Here is a 17152-nt window from a genome sequence, read left to right on the forward strand (position 1 = left end):
TCCATTATGATCCTCTCCATAGCTTTGCAGACCAGGCTTGTGCAGCTTATGGGGCGGTAATTACCAGGGTCCGTAGAGGCACCGCCTTTGTGGAGTGGGACCACAGTTGCCGTACACCACTCCTTGGGCACGTATCCTGTGGTAAGGCTAAGATTAAACAGCTGCCTTATGTGCGGGTTTAGTTCCTCATTGAGTTCGTGTAGCACACAGCCGGGGACACCATCCGGTCCCATTGATGCTGTGTTTTTAGCTTTAGAGAGAGCAGCTTTCACCTGCGCATTGGAGATGTCTGGGAGGCTGCACTCCGCTGGGATAGTTATCTCTCCTTTTGGGGGGGAGGGGTGAAGTTTGCACTGAACCTGTCTGCCAGTATGTTGGCAATGTCTGTGGGTTCAGTGATTTTTGTATCATTTGGACTAATTCTGAGCATATCTTGGAGTTTCCACCCAGGTTTCTAACATAGCTGAAGAAGGCCTTATGATTGTCTTTTGAATCTATGGCAATTTTTCTCTCAAAGTTGGCCTTGGATGATTTTATGAGTGCTCGTATTTTTTTACTAATAATGATCAAAGGTGTCTTCTCTTTTATGGATTTTGCTCTATCATGTAACAGCTTTCTCCTCTTATTGTAAAGTTTGTTTATGGCTGGGGTCCACCAGACTGGACGTTTGCCCTTGGTGGAAAGAGTCCTGGTTTTATTAGGGATTGCCTGATCCATGCAGTCCTGGAGGTGTTCGTAGAAGGCATTTGTAAGGGCTTCCGCTGCTTGGGTTGTGGTTTCCACTGGCTCGGGGGCCTTGAAGGATACCACACCAGTCTTGAGTACTGTGAAGTTTGCTTTAGAGAAGTTCTTCACTGTGGTCTTTTTTGTTTGGGGTGAGGGCGGGATGTGGATATCCAGTGAGATTAGTTTATGATCTGATCTCACCAATGAGGGATATACTTCCGGTGTGGAGCATTTTGTCCCCATGTTTGTGATGATGAGATCTAGTATATTTTCTCCACTTGTGGGAACGGTGACTAGTTGTTCCATGGCATTTGAATTTATGAATTCCAGGAACCTTTGGGCTAGAAAGTTTGGGCTTGAGTAATGTTCCCAGTCTATATTCGGGTAGTTGAAGTCACCCAATATAATGGTGTTTGGAGATACATTTATACCCTCCAGTGTCTTCAGGAAGGCTGTGTGGGGTTCCTGAGTTTGAGAGGGTGGCCTGTAGCATGCTACAAATTGTAGAGCAGTTTTGCCTATGGTTAATTGCACCTGGATGGTTTCCGATGCTTTGTGCGTTGCCACCAACCTGGAGGTGTTGGTATCCTTGATGAATATGGATACACCCCCTCCTTTTGTGGTGTGGTCCAGGTTTTGGGGCTGGAACGCATGATATGAGGTAAAACCTGATAGTGCTGGGGTGCTCTCAGGAGCCTTGAACCAGGTTTCAGTCACAGCACAGACATTGATGTTCTCCATACTGAGAAGGGCCTCGAGTGCATGCATTTTGAGATTTAGACTTCTGGCATTGAGCAGCATTACCCTTAGTTTCTTCCCATTTTTGTTTTCTAGGGTGGTAGGTTTAGAATTTGAGCCTTGCCTAAAAAAGGCACTATGGGGGTGGCAAGAGCCTTAGCCAATATCCGGAATCCCAGGGGTGACAGGTGCAAGCCGTCCCTTGCGAAGCAGCATGGCTTGTCAAGCATGTCATCCCAGGCAGACAGACACTGGATCCCCTTTGAATGACACCAGAAATTAAGCCAGTTGTTAAAGCTGATCATCTTGTCTCTATGTTGTGGCATCATTCTTGGTGAAGGAAGGATGCTGCTCAGGGTCATGGTCATACCTGCCTTGGCTACATAATCAGAGAGCTCCTCTATGTCTCTTTTCATGTAGTCCAGGGAGGTACGTCTCAGGTCGTTCACACCAGCATGGACAATGACTGTGTCATATTTATACTTGCTGTGGAGTGACCTGAGTGCTTGTGTTATGTGACGGATTCTAGCGCCCAATAGGCAGCTTACTGTGACCCTCTCCTTGTTCAGCCTGGTGAGTGGGACATCAGTGTGTCTGACTATGGAGTCACCTATGACAAGTATGTTTGGTGTTGTATTTGGCCTTAAGGGCTGTGACTGCTTTGCACACTGATTTTGTGTTTTATGTGTTGCCTGTGGTGTGTCATGAGGTGGCGGTTGCTTGGGTGTCTGCTTTGGAGGCCTCTGCTGTTTAGGTAAATTTTTGCTCAGAGCCTCCGAGTATGTCTTTGTGTGTTTATGTGTTTGATTGATTGTTGTGATAGCTTTATGTGAGACTGGTTTTGTGGTGTGTGTAGTTGCCTTCTCCTCCTGTCTGGTCTTGCCAGTCCTGAGTTGAGAGAGCTCAGCCTCCAGTTTGGCTAAATAGCTGCATCTCTCGCAAGTATTTGTGTTATGTGGGAGGAGGAGAGGGTTGTCTGTGTACATGAGGCAATTGTAACATTGCCTCAATATTCCCAGATTCACCAACTGGACAGAAGAGGATGCCAGCATCTGGCCCTTCGACATGGTAGAGAAATTAAGAAGTCAGTATTCTACCCACTTAAATGAAAATAAAATAAAATACATTACCTAAATAAAGTTTTTATTTAGTAAATTTCCTTTTAGTTATTTTTTTATTTATTTGTTTTTTTAGTAGAGGCTAGTATTTAGCACATTAAGTTGTTTAGCTATAGTATGTATCTCCAGTTAGCCGGACCACTTGAGCTGATTAGTGCGGTATTATTTTTATAATTTATATTTAGATATTAATTGAGAGTGGTATAGAATGGTGTTTGGTCCATAGCCATATCTAGGTTAGAACCTTGTCTGGAAAAAACTTGTGGGGATTTGAGGGATTCTACTATTCTTGCCTAAAAAACACTGTGTGTGTGTGTGTGTGTGTGTGTGTGTGTGTGTGTGTGTGTGTGTGTGTGTGTGTGTGTGTGTGTGTGTGTGTGTGTGTGTGTGTGTGTGTGAGTATAACAGGCACTGAAAGAGAAAGGCACCTGGAGAGCTGGGCAAAAAACTCAGATAGGTAAGTGGCCAATGAGTAATAAAAGTCTAGGTGTGGATGTTGGAAGGCCATACCCAGGGCAGCAGTGCATGTTCCATTTGTGTTATTGGCAATATGCTGTTTTGGTGAATTGGTTACTGAATTATTTTTATTTTTACTTTAACCTGTTGTGTACCAGTGGTGCAATTCAAGACGCTCTCTTCCTGATGGCCTGCAGACCTATTTGGGGCAGATCAGCAAATCCAAGATCTGTCCCCTCATATACCTGGCTGGTATATTCATTGGCAGTATTGATATTCAGTCCTCATCTTTGCCGGACAAGATGCCACATAGTTTATGCTCAAAGTGACTTTTCTTTGAGCATATAATCATCAATACATAAAGAGCGAACACTCTAAACTGCAAATGGCCACGTCTGCAAACTGCACGTCCTCAGGAAAAAATTCAGTTGGCCGTTATCGGTAATTGCCCTTTTCCTCAATGCAGAGTGGTGTTGGTGTATTTAGTTGGGGGGGTGGGGGCCACATCGGGGGTGTGGGTGGCAAAGCCCCCCACTTGATTAGGGTTTTGAAGTTTGTGTTTTTTTGTGTACGGCCCCGTGAATTTTTTTCCGAGGAAAAAATTCACGGATGTGGCTGTTTGCGCTTTAGAGTGTTCACTCTTTATGTGTCAATGATTATATGTTCAAAGAAAAGTCTCTTCAAGCATATAATATAGACCAAAAGTAGGCATGCATTGACTGGCAGAACCATGATTCATAGACTTAGTCCATATGCATGCATGTATTTAGAGCTATAATTGTAATATGCGTGTTTTTAGCCATATTTTTGGACAAGTCTGTCTGTAAAAAAGCTGTCATTCCAGGAAAGTTCTCAGCACTTCTCATGCCTGCTGCAGTTAATGCAAGGCTACAGAAATAGCTGGAAAGAAATTTGCTAAAAGCAGACAAATGTAGATTTTGAGCTGAGAAATGGCAATAAAACCCTGAAAGGAAAGAATTGACAAAATGGAACATAATACCTGAAAGAAAGTATCTCTTTGATACTGCAAAAGGAGGAGAAGGCTGAGAACTGTCATTATTCAAGTATAATGGCATCATAGAAGCAAGTAACTAAAAAAAATACATATATATATATATATATATATATATATATATATATATATATATATATATAAGATATACTATTCATTGACAATTCATCTTGTCAAACAGTAAAAAAGTCAGTATAGATGATTTAAAAAGCAACTTATTGCACATATCATGCTTTTTTTTTCTCTGCAAGAGCATGGTCCAGAGAAGAATCTGGGATTTTTTTCTTTCTCCACTGGAGTGCAATCTTGAAATATTAGCAAGGGGTGTGGAGACACAGGGTGCTTGCCCCCTTGTCAAAACAAATATTTTTTTCTAGTTTTTGATCGGCTAGCAATAGACGAGTTGTGTTCTGTCATTTGCCAATTGATATATTGATTTTACAATATTGTGGCACACACACACACACACACACACACACACACACACACACACACACACACACACACACACACACACACACACACACACACACACACACACAAAACATATCTGAATGAATGTCATAACACTGATGTTATAGGATGTCAAACCGAATATGGTTGAGACCATATGACTGAAGTTTTGTAGTGTCAAAATGGACAAAATAACCAAAACCTCTGTTTTTGCAGTGGGGGGGGGGGTCAAGCCACCTGCATTCCCCCACACCCCTGCAAATTATATATATATATATATATATATATATATATATATATATATATATATATATATATATATATATATATATATATATATATTTACCAGCTCTGGGTTCACATTACAGTGGGGAAAAGGGTAAATTTCTTAGTCCCCACTGTACTGCAATCTCAGTATAAACACATTCGTTAAGCTATCAAATGGTCTTGATCACAGAAATTCAACTTTCAGAAAAGTTCAAATTCTGAATTGGACCGATAAACATATAGATTATAGATACTGTGTTTCATATGTATATATATATATATATATATATATATATATATATATATATATATATATATATATAGTTGCAGAAATCTTAATTTGTCGATTTTTTCACAGCTTTTATAAAAACAACGCAAAAATCGCAAGTCATTAGTCTGCAGGCTTTGTGTACCACATTAGCAATTTATCCAGTATTAAAGCTGTTTAAACATGGATAAAGATTTCCCGTACTGCTGTTTTTTTTCAAAGAAACAATGTTGTAATGAGGTAGATTCTAGTGTACTTGCTAGCATTTTACATGTTTGTGGGAATGTAAAAGTTAATATCTGCCTTTGAGAGAGATGTAGCTTTATTTTGCATACTAAATACATTCTTATCACTCTGAAACATGATTCAGCCTGGTTAACTTACAGCAGACTATGTTGCTTTACTCTTTTCAGTTTTTTTATCATTAATCTGGGTTTGTCACATTTGTCCTCTGCCTTGTGAAAATAATTGTTTCCATTAAGCAGGTGGAGGAGAATAGATTAGGGCATTGTTTTATGACATCATCCATGCTGTCCAAGGGGGTTTTGTTTTATGTCCTACATTTGTATGCCATTCCTCCAGAGAGCATAGATACACTGAGCATATGCATATGCCCCTGTCCATGTAGTGTCCAATGTCTCCATCTTTCTGAGAAAATTAATGACACGCATCACTGCTACACTCCCTGGTCTTTACCAAACAGTAGTAATTGAACTTGCAAAACCTACCACCTCTCTCCAAAGTAGGCAAGTTAGCCATTGACCACACAAGTCTTCCTTCCAGCTGATCATCTAACTACCAGGTTATTACCAGATCCCAGGTCACCAGCAGTACATGAAGATACTTTGCCTGTGTGCGACGGAGTTTGTTGTCATATATGGCTCAATGGTTACTTGTTTCTCATGTGGTACAGCAAGGCATCTGGTGAGCTCGATAATTAATTAATTAGTTATGAACACATGACAATGTACATTAAGGCATAGGACATTTCAATACCAGTACTTTTCAGATTACTGCAGATTAAGGTGCTCCCAATGAAGGGCCTTAATTTTCAAATGAACCCACCCTTTTCAGATAAATTGAGTTTTAAGATGAGTAGCACAGGGAACAAATAACATATAAACAGAAGCACATATTCATATAATCCTCCTAGCTTTCTTTAACAACAGTCCACTAGACAGTTGTCAAACTCATTCTAGCAAATTCTAATGGAAGCAAAGCAACACTGATGTATACTACGCGTCAGTTCAGGAACTGTGCGGAGTTCTTAGCAGCCCACAGTTTCTATCAAGTGTCAACCCAATGAACTTTATAGGACTTATCTTTGATTTCAGATGTAGGGGTATACAGCTATGAAAGTCTGATGTAGCACCTGAACTAAGTACAACTGAAAATATATTTACGCTTTCATTTTCTTAAAAAAGTAAACTCAAATCTTTATACTGCTTACTTGTGGAATCTTGTCACTTGCAATGTTGACTAACAGAGACACAGTAGAGCATAACATTTTCACTTTATTTTTCTTTCTTTCTTTCTTTATTAATCAGGTAAGCCCAATAAACACAGGTACCTTGCTGAGGGTAACTAAATGGTGCCATCTGGTTAAATGACCTTTTCATTATCACACACAAAATGCAAATGATAACTATTTATAAGTTACATTGTGTGTTTCAGCATACTATTCCATTTTACAGTGGAGGTACATCAACAGTATTCATGCAAAGGATTATTATGAGACAGCATTTTTTTATCAAGTATTACAGCTGTTTTAAGTAACTTAATGTTTATTGTTGCAATGCAATGTATTTCATCAGTAAAGATGGTTAAGTATCACAGGCATCCGTCCAGTCCCTCTGAGTTAACTTGCAGTGCAGCTGGTGCTATAACCATCAGAAAAACTCTAAAAGTACACTTCATTTGCATGCCACTAATATACCACAGCCATTATACAACTGCTGTAAGCAGGATGTATGTATTGCATATGTTTTTGGTTGACTGTCAGGACAACTGTTGTGCTGTGAAGTCTGCCTAACTTACAAGTACAAGAACAAAAACTGGTGGCAGATTTCTTTCTGTCTCTAATAGCTCGTGCCATATATGGCAAATGGCAAAACCTGAAAACCACTGCATGTTAAAAATAAGGGATAATAAATTAAATGAAAAAAAAAGTAAAACAATAGGCTACCAAACTGTTAAACTTGCAAATGCTCCTGAATGCCATAGCTAGCGAGGCACTTTCAGCATACATGGGTATTGTCAAAAGAGAACACACACACAAACACACACACACACACACACACACACACACACACACACACACACACACACACACACACAGGCTAGTACTAGTTGGTGTTAAATGCATACATGCTGTTAAACAAAACATGAAAGTAACATGGAGTATTAATAACAGCCAAAATGTGTACTTGCACTGCACTATTTATTCATAAATGAGACCACTGCATCCTTGTAAAGTCTCGTCACTGCTTCTCTATGTGTATTTCCCTTTATGAATGTCAAGAGTTAGCATTAATCTTTATGAAATTATATATTTTTTTATTGTACTGTTTGTGTATTTCTATATTGCACAAGTTGAAGTAGGTAAGCATATACATTTAAAGCATATTTCTGAATGCTCTGGGACACAGATGTTTGGCGTGGATATGCAGTCAGCAAGTCTTTTTACAATTTCAGCAGGTAGTGCAGTTAACAAAGCAGAAAGAGAACTGATGGAACGCTGTGGACCAAGGTAGCTGTCCAGCTATTATTAAAAATCAAAGGCCTGTGCAGCACACACAGCTAGTAGCACATCTGACTTGCATTTGTGAAACTAATTAAAAAAGTCCTGTAGCTTATATCTGCATCTGCAGTGACAGCTGTCTGTCACATATGTATCTCATACTGTTATTTTTTTCTTCAGTCTCCTGCACACAGCTACTCAAGTTATGATTCGGGTAAGAACGAAAGTATAGCAGGGGGAGCAGAAGATCTGTCTTTGAATCGTGGTGATGAAGATGAAGATGATCATGATGAACAAGATGATGCAGAAAAGGTTAATGAGGGTGATGGTGCAGAAGCTGAGCGCCTTAAGGCTTTTAATGTAAGTTACACCTGTTGCATTTGAAATTTTCACATATTACATTCCTCACTGAATAGGATTATATTCCTTAATAGGCTGCAGTTTATTTTTTATAAATTATAGTTTTTTGAATTAGTTTTGATAAATTAATTGAAATAATAACTGCAGGGAAAAAATTGCCACTAGTGAACAGTAGTAATTGTTGGACAGAGTCTAGCTGAATATTTACTTCAAAGTTAGTAGAGACTGCTTTGTCCATAATTTTAACTGATCAAGGCCTTGCCCGTTAACTGTGTGGGCTTTCTGTCGTCATAGTCTACTGAGTAATGGTATGCTCTGCTGTTGTTTACAAAAATGTCCATGTATTATTATTATTATTATTATTATTATTATTATTGAGTCAAAATGTATGTTTGTGCATGTAATGTAGCAATTACACTAATAATATTCAGAAAATGTTAGAATTTATTTTTTTATTGCATTTCACTAAGAACAAATTTGCATGCAATATTGAGTTGTAGTTACCTTCAGCATGTTGCTATCAACTTTATTTTGTGTTCAAATTCATGAAGGCACAGTTTCCTTCTCTCTTTTCTTTTTATAGAGCTGAGCTGCCTTCACTGCCTTCACTGCCTTCACTGCCTGCTGATGTCTTATAGGATGGTGCATGATTTATTCACAAAGAAGGGACAATAGTGTTCCTAAAATATTTCTGTGTTTTGTGACATAGTTATCTGCTTTAGTATTTTTCTGGATTCTGTCTCTATGGTCCATCAACCCATAAAGATGAAGCTTTCCAGTCAATAAGAAGGCAATAAGGTAGTGAGAAAAAATAGCAGCCCTCCAATCCCTTTTCCTCTGTCTCCCTTTTGCCAACAGATGTTTGTCAGGCTGTTTGTAGATGAAAACCTGGACCGAATGGTCCCTATTTCTAAGCAGCCCAAAGAAAAGGTCCAGGCTATCATTGATTCATGCAGGCGACAATTCCCTGAGTACCAAGAGCGTGCCAGGAAACGCATACGCACTTACCTCAAGTCCTGCAGGAGGATGAAAAGAAATGGTTTTGAGATGGTGAGTTTCAATACTTCCCCAGCCCTAATTGTCCATCATAAACCCCACATTTAAATCCATGGTGCAATTTTTTTTTTCATCCTAAGTATTTTTAAGTTTTGTTTTTGGTACTGTTATATCAGAAAGCTTTTCTTTCATCCTTTCTGTTTTTATTCCATTTGCACATGGAATGAGAAATAGCTTCAAATTCACATCACATTATTAAATGTCTCATTGTTAGCAAAGTGTACAAGCAAGGCTTGTGAAATAAGTCCAGAGTAAAGGTTTGAGGTTAAGTCATCTTTAGTATACTCTGTCACAAACTCTTGCCCTTATCTTATTTTCAAAGAAAAGATAGTACAGTGCATTTTCATCTCTGAAATGGATTTGTAAAATATACAGTTCAGGAAAAGTGTACAACCAGAATTCTAAACAGTTGCACAGCTTTTGTAATTGAAACAGAGTAGACATCTGCACAAGAATGAGTCCTGTTAATTTAAAACTGGAGCATGCATTCAATAGAGAATGCGCATTAATAAGCATGTAGAACTTAAATGACCCATTGTGGCATCTGTTGCATTCATGTACAGCAATTTGTTCTGTGCCCAACTGTTTTCTAAGTGGCACTTCATCTACTGTATGTGGCACGACCTCCAGGGTAAAATTTGAGCATTTGGCATGCATCGCAGATAACTACAGAAATAATAACTGTCAAATTAAGTCAACATTTTAAAAATGGATTGCTGCCTTCAAACCAGCTCCTGTTGCCAGATCATTACAGGATAATTGCTGTCTAGAATTCCAAAACTCTTGGAGGTGATCCCATGAATCTGCTACTGTTTTTTTTTTTTTTTTTTTTAAGTGATTGCTAAACATAAAACCAATTACATCACTAATAAGTCCTCAAAAAAGTTAGTTATCAGACTTTGAACACAGAATACTTTCTAGTGGTAAGCATTTGCTGAAAATGATGTTTCCTTTCAGGTTTCTAAGATCAAGTAAGCAATAAGTCATATCTGAATATTTGAGCTATAAATTATTTTCAGTGTTTGATACCCCAGAAATTAGAACTGTGTACTGTAATAAACATATACTGAGCCTATATCACCCTTTCCCTCATGTTTTCTCTTTATCAGTTACGTACTTTGTGCTGTAATTCATATTTTGTTACGCTGTCTTTGTGGTTCTAATTGTTTCTGGAAACTGTACTGTGAACCATTTGTACCTGTCAAGCTACCAATAAAGAACCTGAAAGAGCCATAGCTTAAACAGACAGTAAAGAATATTATGTCAGCACCGACAGGCTTTCATGAAATATACATAAATACATATGGGTACATACATGCATAAGGCAAGGCTGAAAGGTTAAATCATATCAATTATGCTTGAAAGGTGGCTTTCTATTTATTTTGGCAGTCTCTGTAATCTGTAATTCCGTTTATCTGAGTGGAGAAAAGAAATTAAGGCCATTAAATGTGTTTAAATAATTCAGTCAAATGCAAATTGCGTACATATGAAAAGATGTTTCCTTTCAAACATTTGTCACATTCAGAATACAACATTTCTTCACTGAAACTGAAGCAAAAACAAATGGATATTTTCATGGTGTGGGTCAAAACATAAAGTCTCCATACAAAATTAATTGTACTGTAAAAATATAACTACATACATGAATTTCAGACTCCTGGAGCTATATCGTTTTTACACAAGACTTGACCATACTATACTGTGTGGCTTGTATTAACGTTACAAGTTTTTCAGATATAATTATGCATAACTATGTGTCACCAGCATCATCACACGGCTTGATTTCTGCAAAATATCCTGGAAGGCATTGGCATAATATTGTTATTAATTTGTACCAGGTTTCCTGTAATTCCAAAGAAGTAATTTTTCATACTGTATCAGTGCATAACTACTGCGTTTGTTGGTGTAATATCTGTGTGCACATATATAAGTATGTGTGTGTCTGTGTGTGTGCATGTGCACATGTGTATATGTGTGTATGGAAGTATATTTCTTCAATAGCAAATAAATATTATTTTCCAGGCATATGGAGTTTGACTGCTCAATAACTTTTGAACCGCAAAAATATTAGAATATTGAAAGCAGGTAAGTGGGATATAAAAGGCATCACCAATTTACCAATCTGTTAGCCACAAAAACAACACCCTTCTCCTCCCATTGCAAAATACAAAGTAACTATATCACCATAGTTATAGTAACAGCACTACGTCTAAATAATTGTACAATAACCACTGAAAGGGATGGATGCAGGAGAGACTTCAGCTTTACAGACTATAACTGTCTTGAGTGACAACAATGAAACACTTTCCTATTTTTGAAAGTGGATGTGAAGGTTCTTAATGCAATGTGGGTGGTGTGTATCCAAAAGCTGTAAAGAGAAGGTCCCTTAATGTCTTACTCCATGATTTTGTTACTATTTCCTATTTTCATAATTCATGGGGTGGTTATCATAAAACTCCTAACTGCCTGCAAAACGGCATATTTTCTTATTACTTTCCTTGCTTTTTATATAATTCTTTTACCAAAGTAAACATCCTAGTGTACATTTCATATGACCAATCCAGCATGCAAACATAGAGGGAATTTGAACATTTTAACTGAAATGTAATGCTGCCATGCAGGAATGTTTCACTTACACATCACTGTCTTGTAGGTTTTACGCAAAGAGGATATTGCCAGGACATATTTTCAGAATATTATATTAACACAACAGTATAACCCTGGTAAGTAAGCACTCTAATTACTACGAGGAATACACTAATACATGAGGCTTTCTGGAATGACTGGTAAGGTACACTGCAATTGTAAACAGATTTCATGTAAATGCAATCCACGTTAGTGGGAAAAGATGCCACTGTAATGCTGTGCCCTGCTTTCCCATTACTACAAGGTATACACTAACAGAATTACTGTCAGGGTTCTACCACTAGGTAAGCCAAAGTTGTGCAAATCAGATTTGCAGGATGTGGTGAACAGTAGAAAACTGCATCAGGGCATTAAAATAGCACCCCTCTCTGGCATTGAGTTACATGGTGGGAAGGAGGCATTGTGATAGCAAAACTAAGGTATGATGCAGCATTTGAGTAGAAAATATAAGTCAGTTTGTGTAATGAATATTTTTATTAAGTAGTACTACAGTGACAATGTATTTTATACTGCACTAACAGATGCCTTAACATTGGAATCTTTGCCATTTTGTACTCCTGTAAGTGAAATATATGTGCTGCATACCAGATGCAAACCACATTTTTTGACGTCCAGCTCATGTGTTTGGTAATCCCTGAATGATGTACACTTTCTGTCTGATAGTATACTGGCATTTACTGTACAACCTACAAAGGTCACACCTTGGCACTAGGATATTGGTCAATGCATGATAATCTGCTCACCACTTACTTGCCTATTCCGAAAATTCCAATGGAACAACCTGTTTCATGAGCAAAACAACTCATAACCTACATCCTCTGCACTAACTGCCAGATTATCAACTTGAACAAGATAACAGTCCATCTGTATTTCCAGTTTACAGACAGTATCATAGTACAACTCTGTAGAAGCAGTTCTTTCCAGTCTCTCTAGATTTTTGGTATAAACAGACTTTTTCCTGTAGGTCAGAATATTCCTACTCCAACTCCTCAAGATTAAGGAACCACCAGACAGATTTCTTTAGATCTCAGTATTACTAGCTTCTACAATTACGCCCATCCACCCAGGTATCTTAATTGAGACTCTCCTAGTCCACTCCACAGGAGTTTGAAATCTAACCCTCTATACTACTAACAATACTAACATTCTGCTCAATGCAGGCTGCTTCTGATTAATTACCTACAAGATCTGCCACCTTCTGAGCTTGCCTTTCTGCAGGGAGTGCTCTGTATTTCTCTTCAATAACCTGTCCCCTGAGAAGCATGACAACATTTGTTGTGTATGCAGCAGATGATATTCCTGAGTGCTGCCCTGAGACCGTTGCCATGTCACATGACCCCTTCCCCCAGCATAGGACCAGCAATTCTACCTTCAGTAGAAATGGTGCAGGCCTGGGAGGACCTCTCCACATTGAGATCACTATGATCAGGATAGTGGATAACCCTAAACTCAAAGGGTTGAAGTGACAAGGTCCATCTAGAATGATTAACATTATAGTCACTCTGTTTATATAGCCACTACAGTGGGACATAGTCTATGACCAATTTGATATTTCTGCCCAGTAGACAATATTTTAATGCACTTAGGTCATTGTCTCTTAATCTCAGAATGTCTTGCTTCAGCATTTGCTGAGCTTGAGGCTCATGTAACAAATAGGGTGTTCATTTCCCTCAACAGTTTGTAACTAGGCTGCTCTGATGCCCACCTCTGAGGCATCCATGAAGTCAGTAAATGGCTTAGCACATTTCAGGCATAATAATATGGACTCAAAACATAATATGTCCTTTAATTTTCTAAATGCCTATTCTATGCTGTCTGTCCATTTGACATTTAGTGGAGTCCAATGCCTGATTAAGTTCATTAGGGGTAAGCTATGGTGGCAAAGTATGGAATAAACTTGTGGCAGTAATTGGTAAATCCTAGGAAAGTCTTGACCTGTCTCATAATAGTAAGTACAGGTCAGTTGCATACTGCTTTCACCTTCTCTGTCTGTGGCCTTACAGTCCCTGTGCCAGTTACCTAGCTCAACTAATGGGCTTCTGACATCCCACTGGGTTAGAGATCAGTCCATTCCTGTGCAATGAGTTGAAAATCATCTGGACCATTTAGGACATAGCATTAACACTTTTCTGAGAAGATCACCACATCAAGGTAGGTTATGAAATATCTGAAATTTTATTTATTTTATTTATTTTATTTTACATTTGTTGACCGGGCTAGTCTGGCTGGATACATGTCCATTTTCAGCAGAGGCCCGAGGAGAAAAGCTCCACTATATACTAAGTACATTACATAAAAAATTGACTGCTCTAAGATATAGCTAAATCAGAAATTACAAAAACAAAAAGAATGAAAGATAATTTCAAAGAGAAACAAGTTTACAATATGCAGTTCATTAAATATCAGCAATTGTACAAAATGTACATACTTAAATCTCAACAGTAAAAAGAACAGAACTGAATAGGGTAGAGATAAAAGAGTGGAGGAGAAACAGAGTATGAGAAAAAGGTTAGTCAGGTGTACTGCAGGAACAAAGCCAATGATTTTGGAAGTACAGTTTAATTTTCTGTTTGAAAAGTGGCTGGGATGTAGTCAGAGTTATGTCACAAGGTAAGAGATTCCAACTTCTACCTATTGTGTTAGTGAATAGAGAATCACCTGCTGTGTTGTTTGCCTTTATAGATTTTGTCATGAGTTTACTAGAGGAGCGAAGTGAGTTAAGATTGTTGTAAGGGATTAGAAGTTGAGAGAGTATTGGGGTGTTGTCAGGTAGGTGTAATATGTTGTGGGCAATAGTGAGTTGAGGAATTATAAGGTAGTTTTGAAATTCAAGCCAGCCTAGTTGTTTTAGGTTTATACAATGGTGGGTCCTAAAGGGGTTACTAGTGGCGGCGAGCTATGTTGTTATAGCAAGTAGCAAGTTTGTTAAGATTAATTTTCTTAAGGTTTGTATAAATAGGGAAGCATATAGGAGAGTTGATAAAAGATGAGATTGTGCAATCTTGGTTCTAGTTGCTGGGGTTAGAAAAGGTTTGATACGATATAGGGATCCTATTTTTCTGTTAACTAACCTGATGTTGTTGTTGATGTGCTGATCGAAGGAGAGATTATTGTCAATGGTTATTCCTAAAAGTTTTGTAGTTGGATCAGGTGAGATGATAGTACCATTATTTGAGGAGATGGTAAAGTTTAAAAGGGGGGACCGAGTGGTGCGGGAGAAGAGGAGGAGTTTTGTTTTTTTGGCATTTAGTAGGAGAAACCGTCTAGAAAACCAAGTTTCTACAGTATTAAAGGTATTTTGGGTCACTGAGATCAGTTCAGTTGAGGATGGTGCCGAGCAGATAAGGGTTGAATCATCTGCGTATTGTATGCAGGTTGCTTGTGGGATTGCAGTCTGAAGATCGTTAATAAAGAGGGAGAACAGAAGTGGACCAAGAATGGAGCCCTGGGGAACTCCAATGGAAATGGGCAAGAGTGATGAGATATGGTTTTCCCATATAACTGCTTGTTGTCTGTTGTCAAGATAAGATCTAAACCAATTAATGGCAAAGTTATCACAAGAGAGAGATTCAAGAATGTTAATTAAGAGAGTGGTTGACCATGTCGAAAGCTTTAGAGATCAATGAAAAGGCGGAAGAGAGAGTATTGTTGTTTCGATTTTTGTTGATAGTATCTACAAAAGAAAGAAGGGCAGTGGTGGTACTGTGGTGAGGTCTAAAACCATGCTGACAGTTTGCTATTATGTTGTGAAGAGAGAGATAGTGCACAAGTTGCTGATGAATACATTTTTCCATGATTTTTGCTAGGGGTGAGAGAAGGGCAATTGGTCTAAAGTTGGAAAGGTCAAGGGAGTTACCACCTTTATGTAGTGGGATAATATAGGAGACTTTCCAGATGTCAGGGATGGTTCCCTCTTGGATAGTTCTGTTTATAAGTAAGGATATAGGATATGTAATTTCTTTGGCAGCTTTCTGAAGGAAAAGAGAAGGGAGCTTGTCAGCAGAAGGGGTACAAGGTTTCAGTTTGTGAATGAGTCTGTAGATGAAAGAAGTAGATATAGGTTTTAGAGAGAAGTTGTAGGAGGAGTTAGCTAGAATAGTTGGAATATAAGAGTTGTTGGTGTTCATTTGTTTGGCTAGGGATTGAAAAGTTTCAGAGAAAAAGAGTTGAATGCATTAGCAGTCTGGAGAGGGGTTTCTGGGTCAGCATTGAGTGGGGAAGGAGTTTTAGCAATTCCTGGGGAAAGAAGTCTATTTACTGATGACCAGAATTGTTTAGAATTGTTAAGATGGGTTTCCTGAAGTTCACAGTAGAAGTTTTTCTTGTCAGAGATTATTGATTTCTTAGCCAGATTTCTAAGCTGGCGGAAATGAACTAAATCAGGGTTTTGTCTATGGCATCTCCATTTCGTCCATGCTTTGTTTCTAGCATGAATGAGTTTTTTAGTATCGTTGGTAAGCCATGGGGCTGTTTTGGTCTTTACTCTAATAGAACGTTCTGGAGCATGTTTATCCAGTATGGATAAGAAGGTAGTATTAAAGAATAAGACTGCCTCCTCCAGGGAAGTGATTTTAAGCAATTCCAATTGCATGCTCACAGTACAGCTTGAAGACCTCTATGTTAAAATGCTTGATAGAACGAATTAGCCTTGTATTTGGGAGGTTAACACATTCTGACTTTTGTCTAGTAATGTAGGTTAGGGAGTGGTCGCTGATATCGTCTGGCATAGTACCTACTTTATACTGTTTGTTGACTTTATTTGTGAGTATCCAGTCTAATATACTGTCTTTTTACTGGGCTTATTGACTCTTGTAGTTGAGGTAATAGTTTGGGTGAAACCATGTAGGTTAATATGAGAGGAGGGATTGTCAGCATTAATAGTGTTCCAATCTATGTTAACGTCGCCAAGAATTATGGTTTCTTGAGGGTAGGTGGTAGAAACCCAGCTAAGAAAGTCTTCTAATATTGGAATGTTATTTCCTGGAGGAAGATACAAGCAAATAAAGTAAATGGCTTTTTTGGCATTAAGTTGGAGTTTAATAATGATGGCTTCTATTTTGCAATCTTGGTTTGGACATGCTGGTTGAGTAGAGATGTTAAGTTGACTTTTGAAAAGTATTGCTACTCCACCACCCTTACGTTTTAAGCGGTCATGTCTTACTATATTATAACCTTTGGGTATAATCTCCGAGTCTTTTGTGCCTGGGTTTAGCCAGGTTTCAGAGAGGCAAAGAATGTCAAAAGAGTGGATATCTAGGAGGGCATGGATGAAGGGTATTTTCTTATTTATGCTTTGAATGTTAAGGTGTCCT

At 38.3% G+C, this 17152-nt stretch overlaps 1 protein-coding gene across 1 annotated transcript in view; it reads left to right on the forward strand.

The window, feature by feature from the left end:
- The window catches only part of NOL4 (nucleolar protein 4), a 2553475-nt gene that overhangs the window by 2094020 nt on the left and 442303 nt on the right, over window positions 1-17152 (forward strand). The window contains exons 7-8 of the mRNA XM_044066638.1: window positions 7959-8138; window positions 8997-9188. Coding sequence (XP_043922573.1) covers window positions 7959-8138; window positions 8997-9188 — 372 coding nt within the window. The remainder of the gene's footprint in view (window positions 1-7958; window positions 8139-8996; window positions 9189-17152) is intronic.

Source organism: Protopterus annectens, chromosome 3.part1 (assembly GCF_019279795.1).
Source record: "Protopterus annectens isolate FY-2018-M chromosome 3.part1, PAN1.0, whole genome shotgun sequence".
NCBI lineage: Eukaryota > Metazoa > Chordata > Ceratodontiformes > Protopteridae > Protopterus > Protopterus annectens.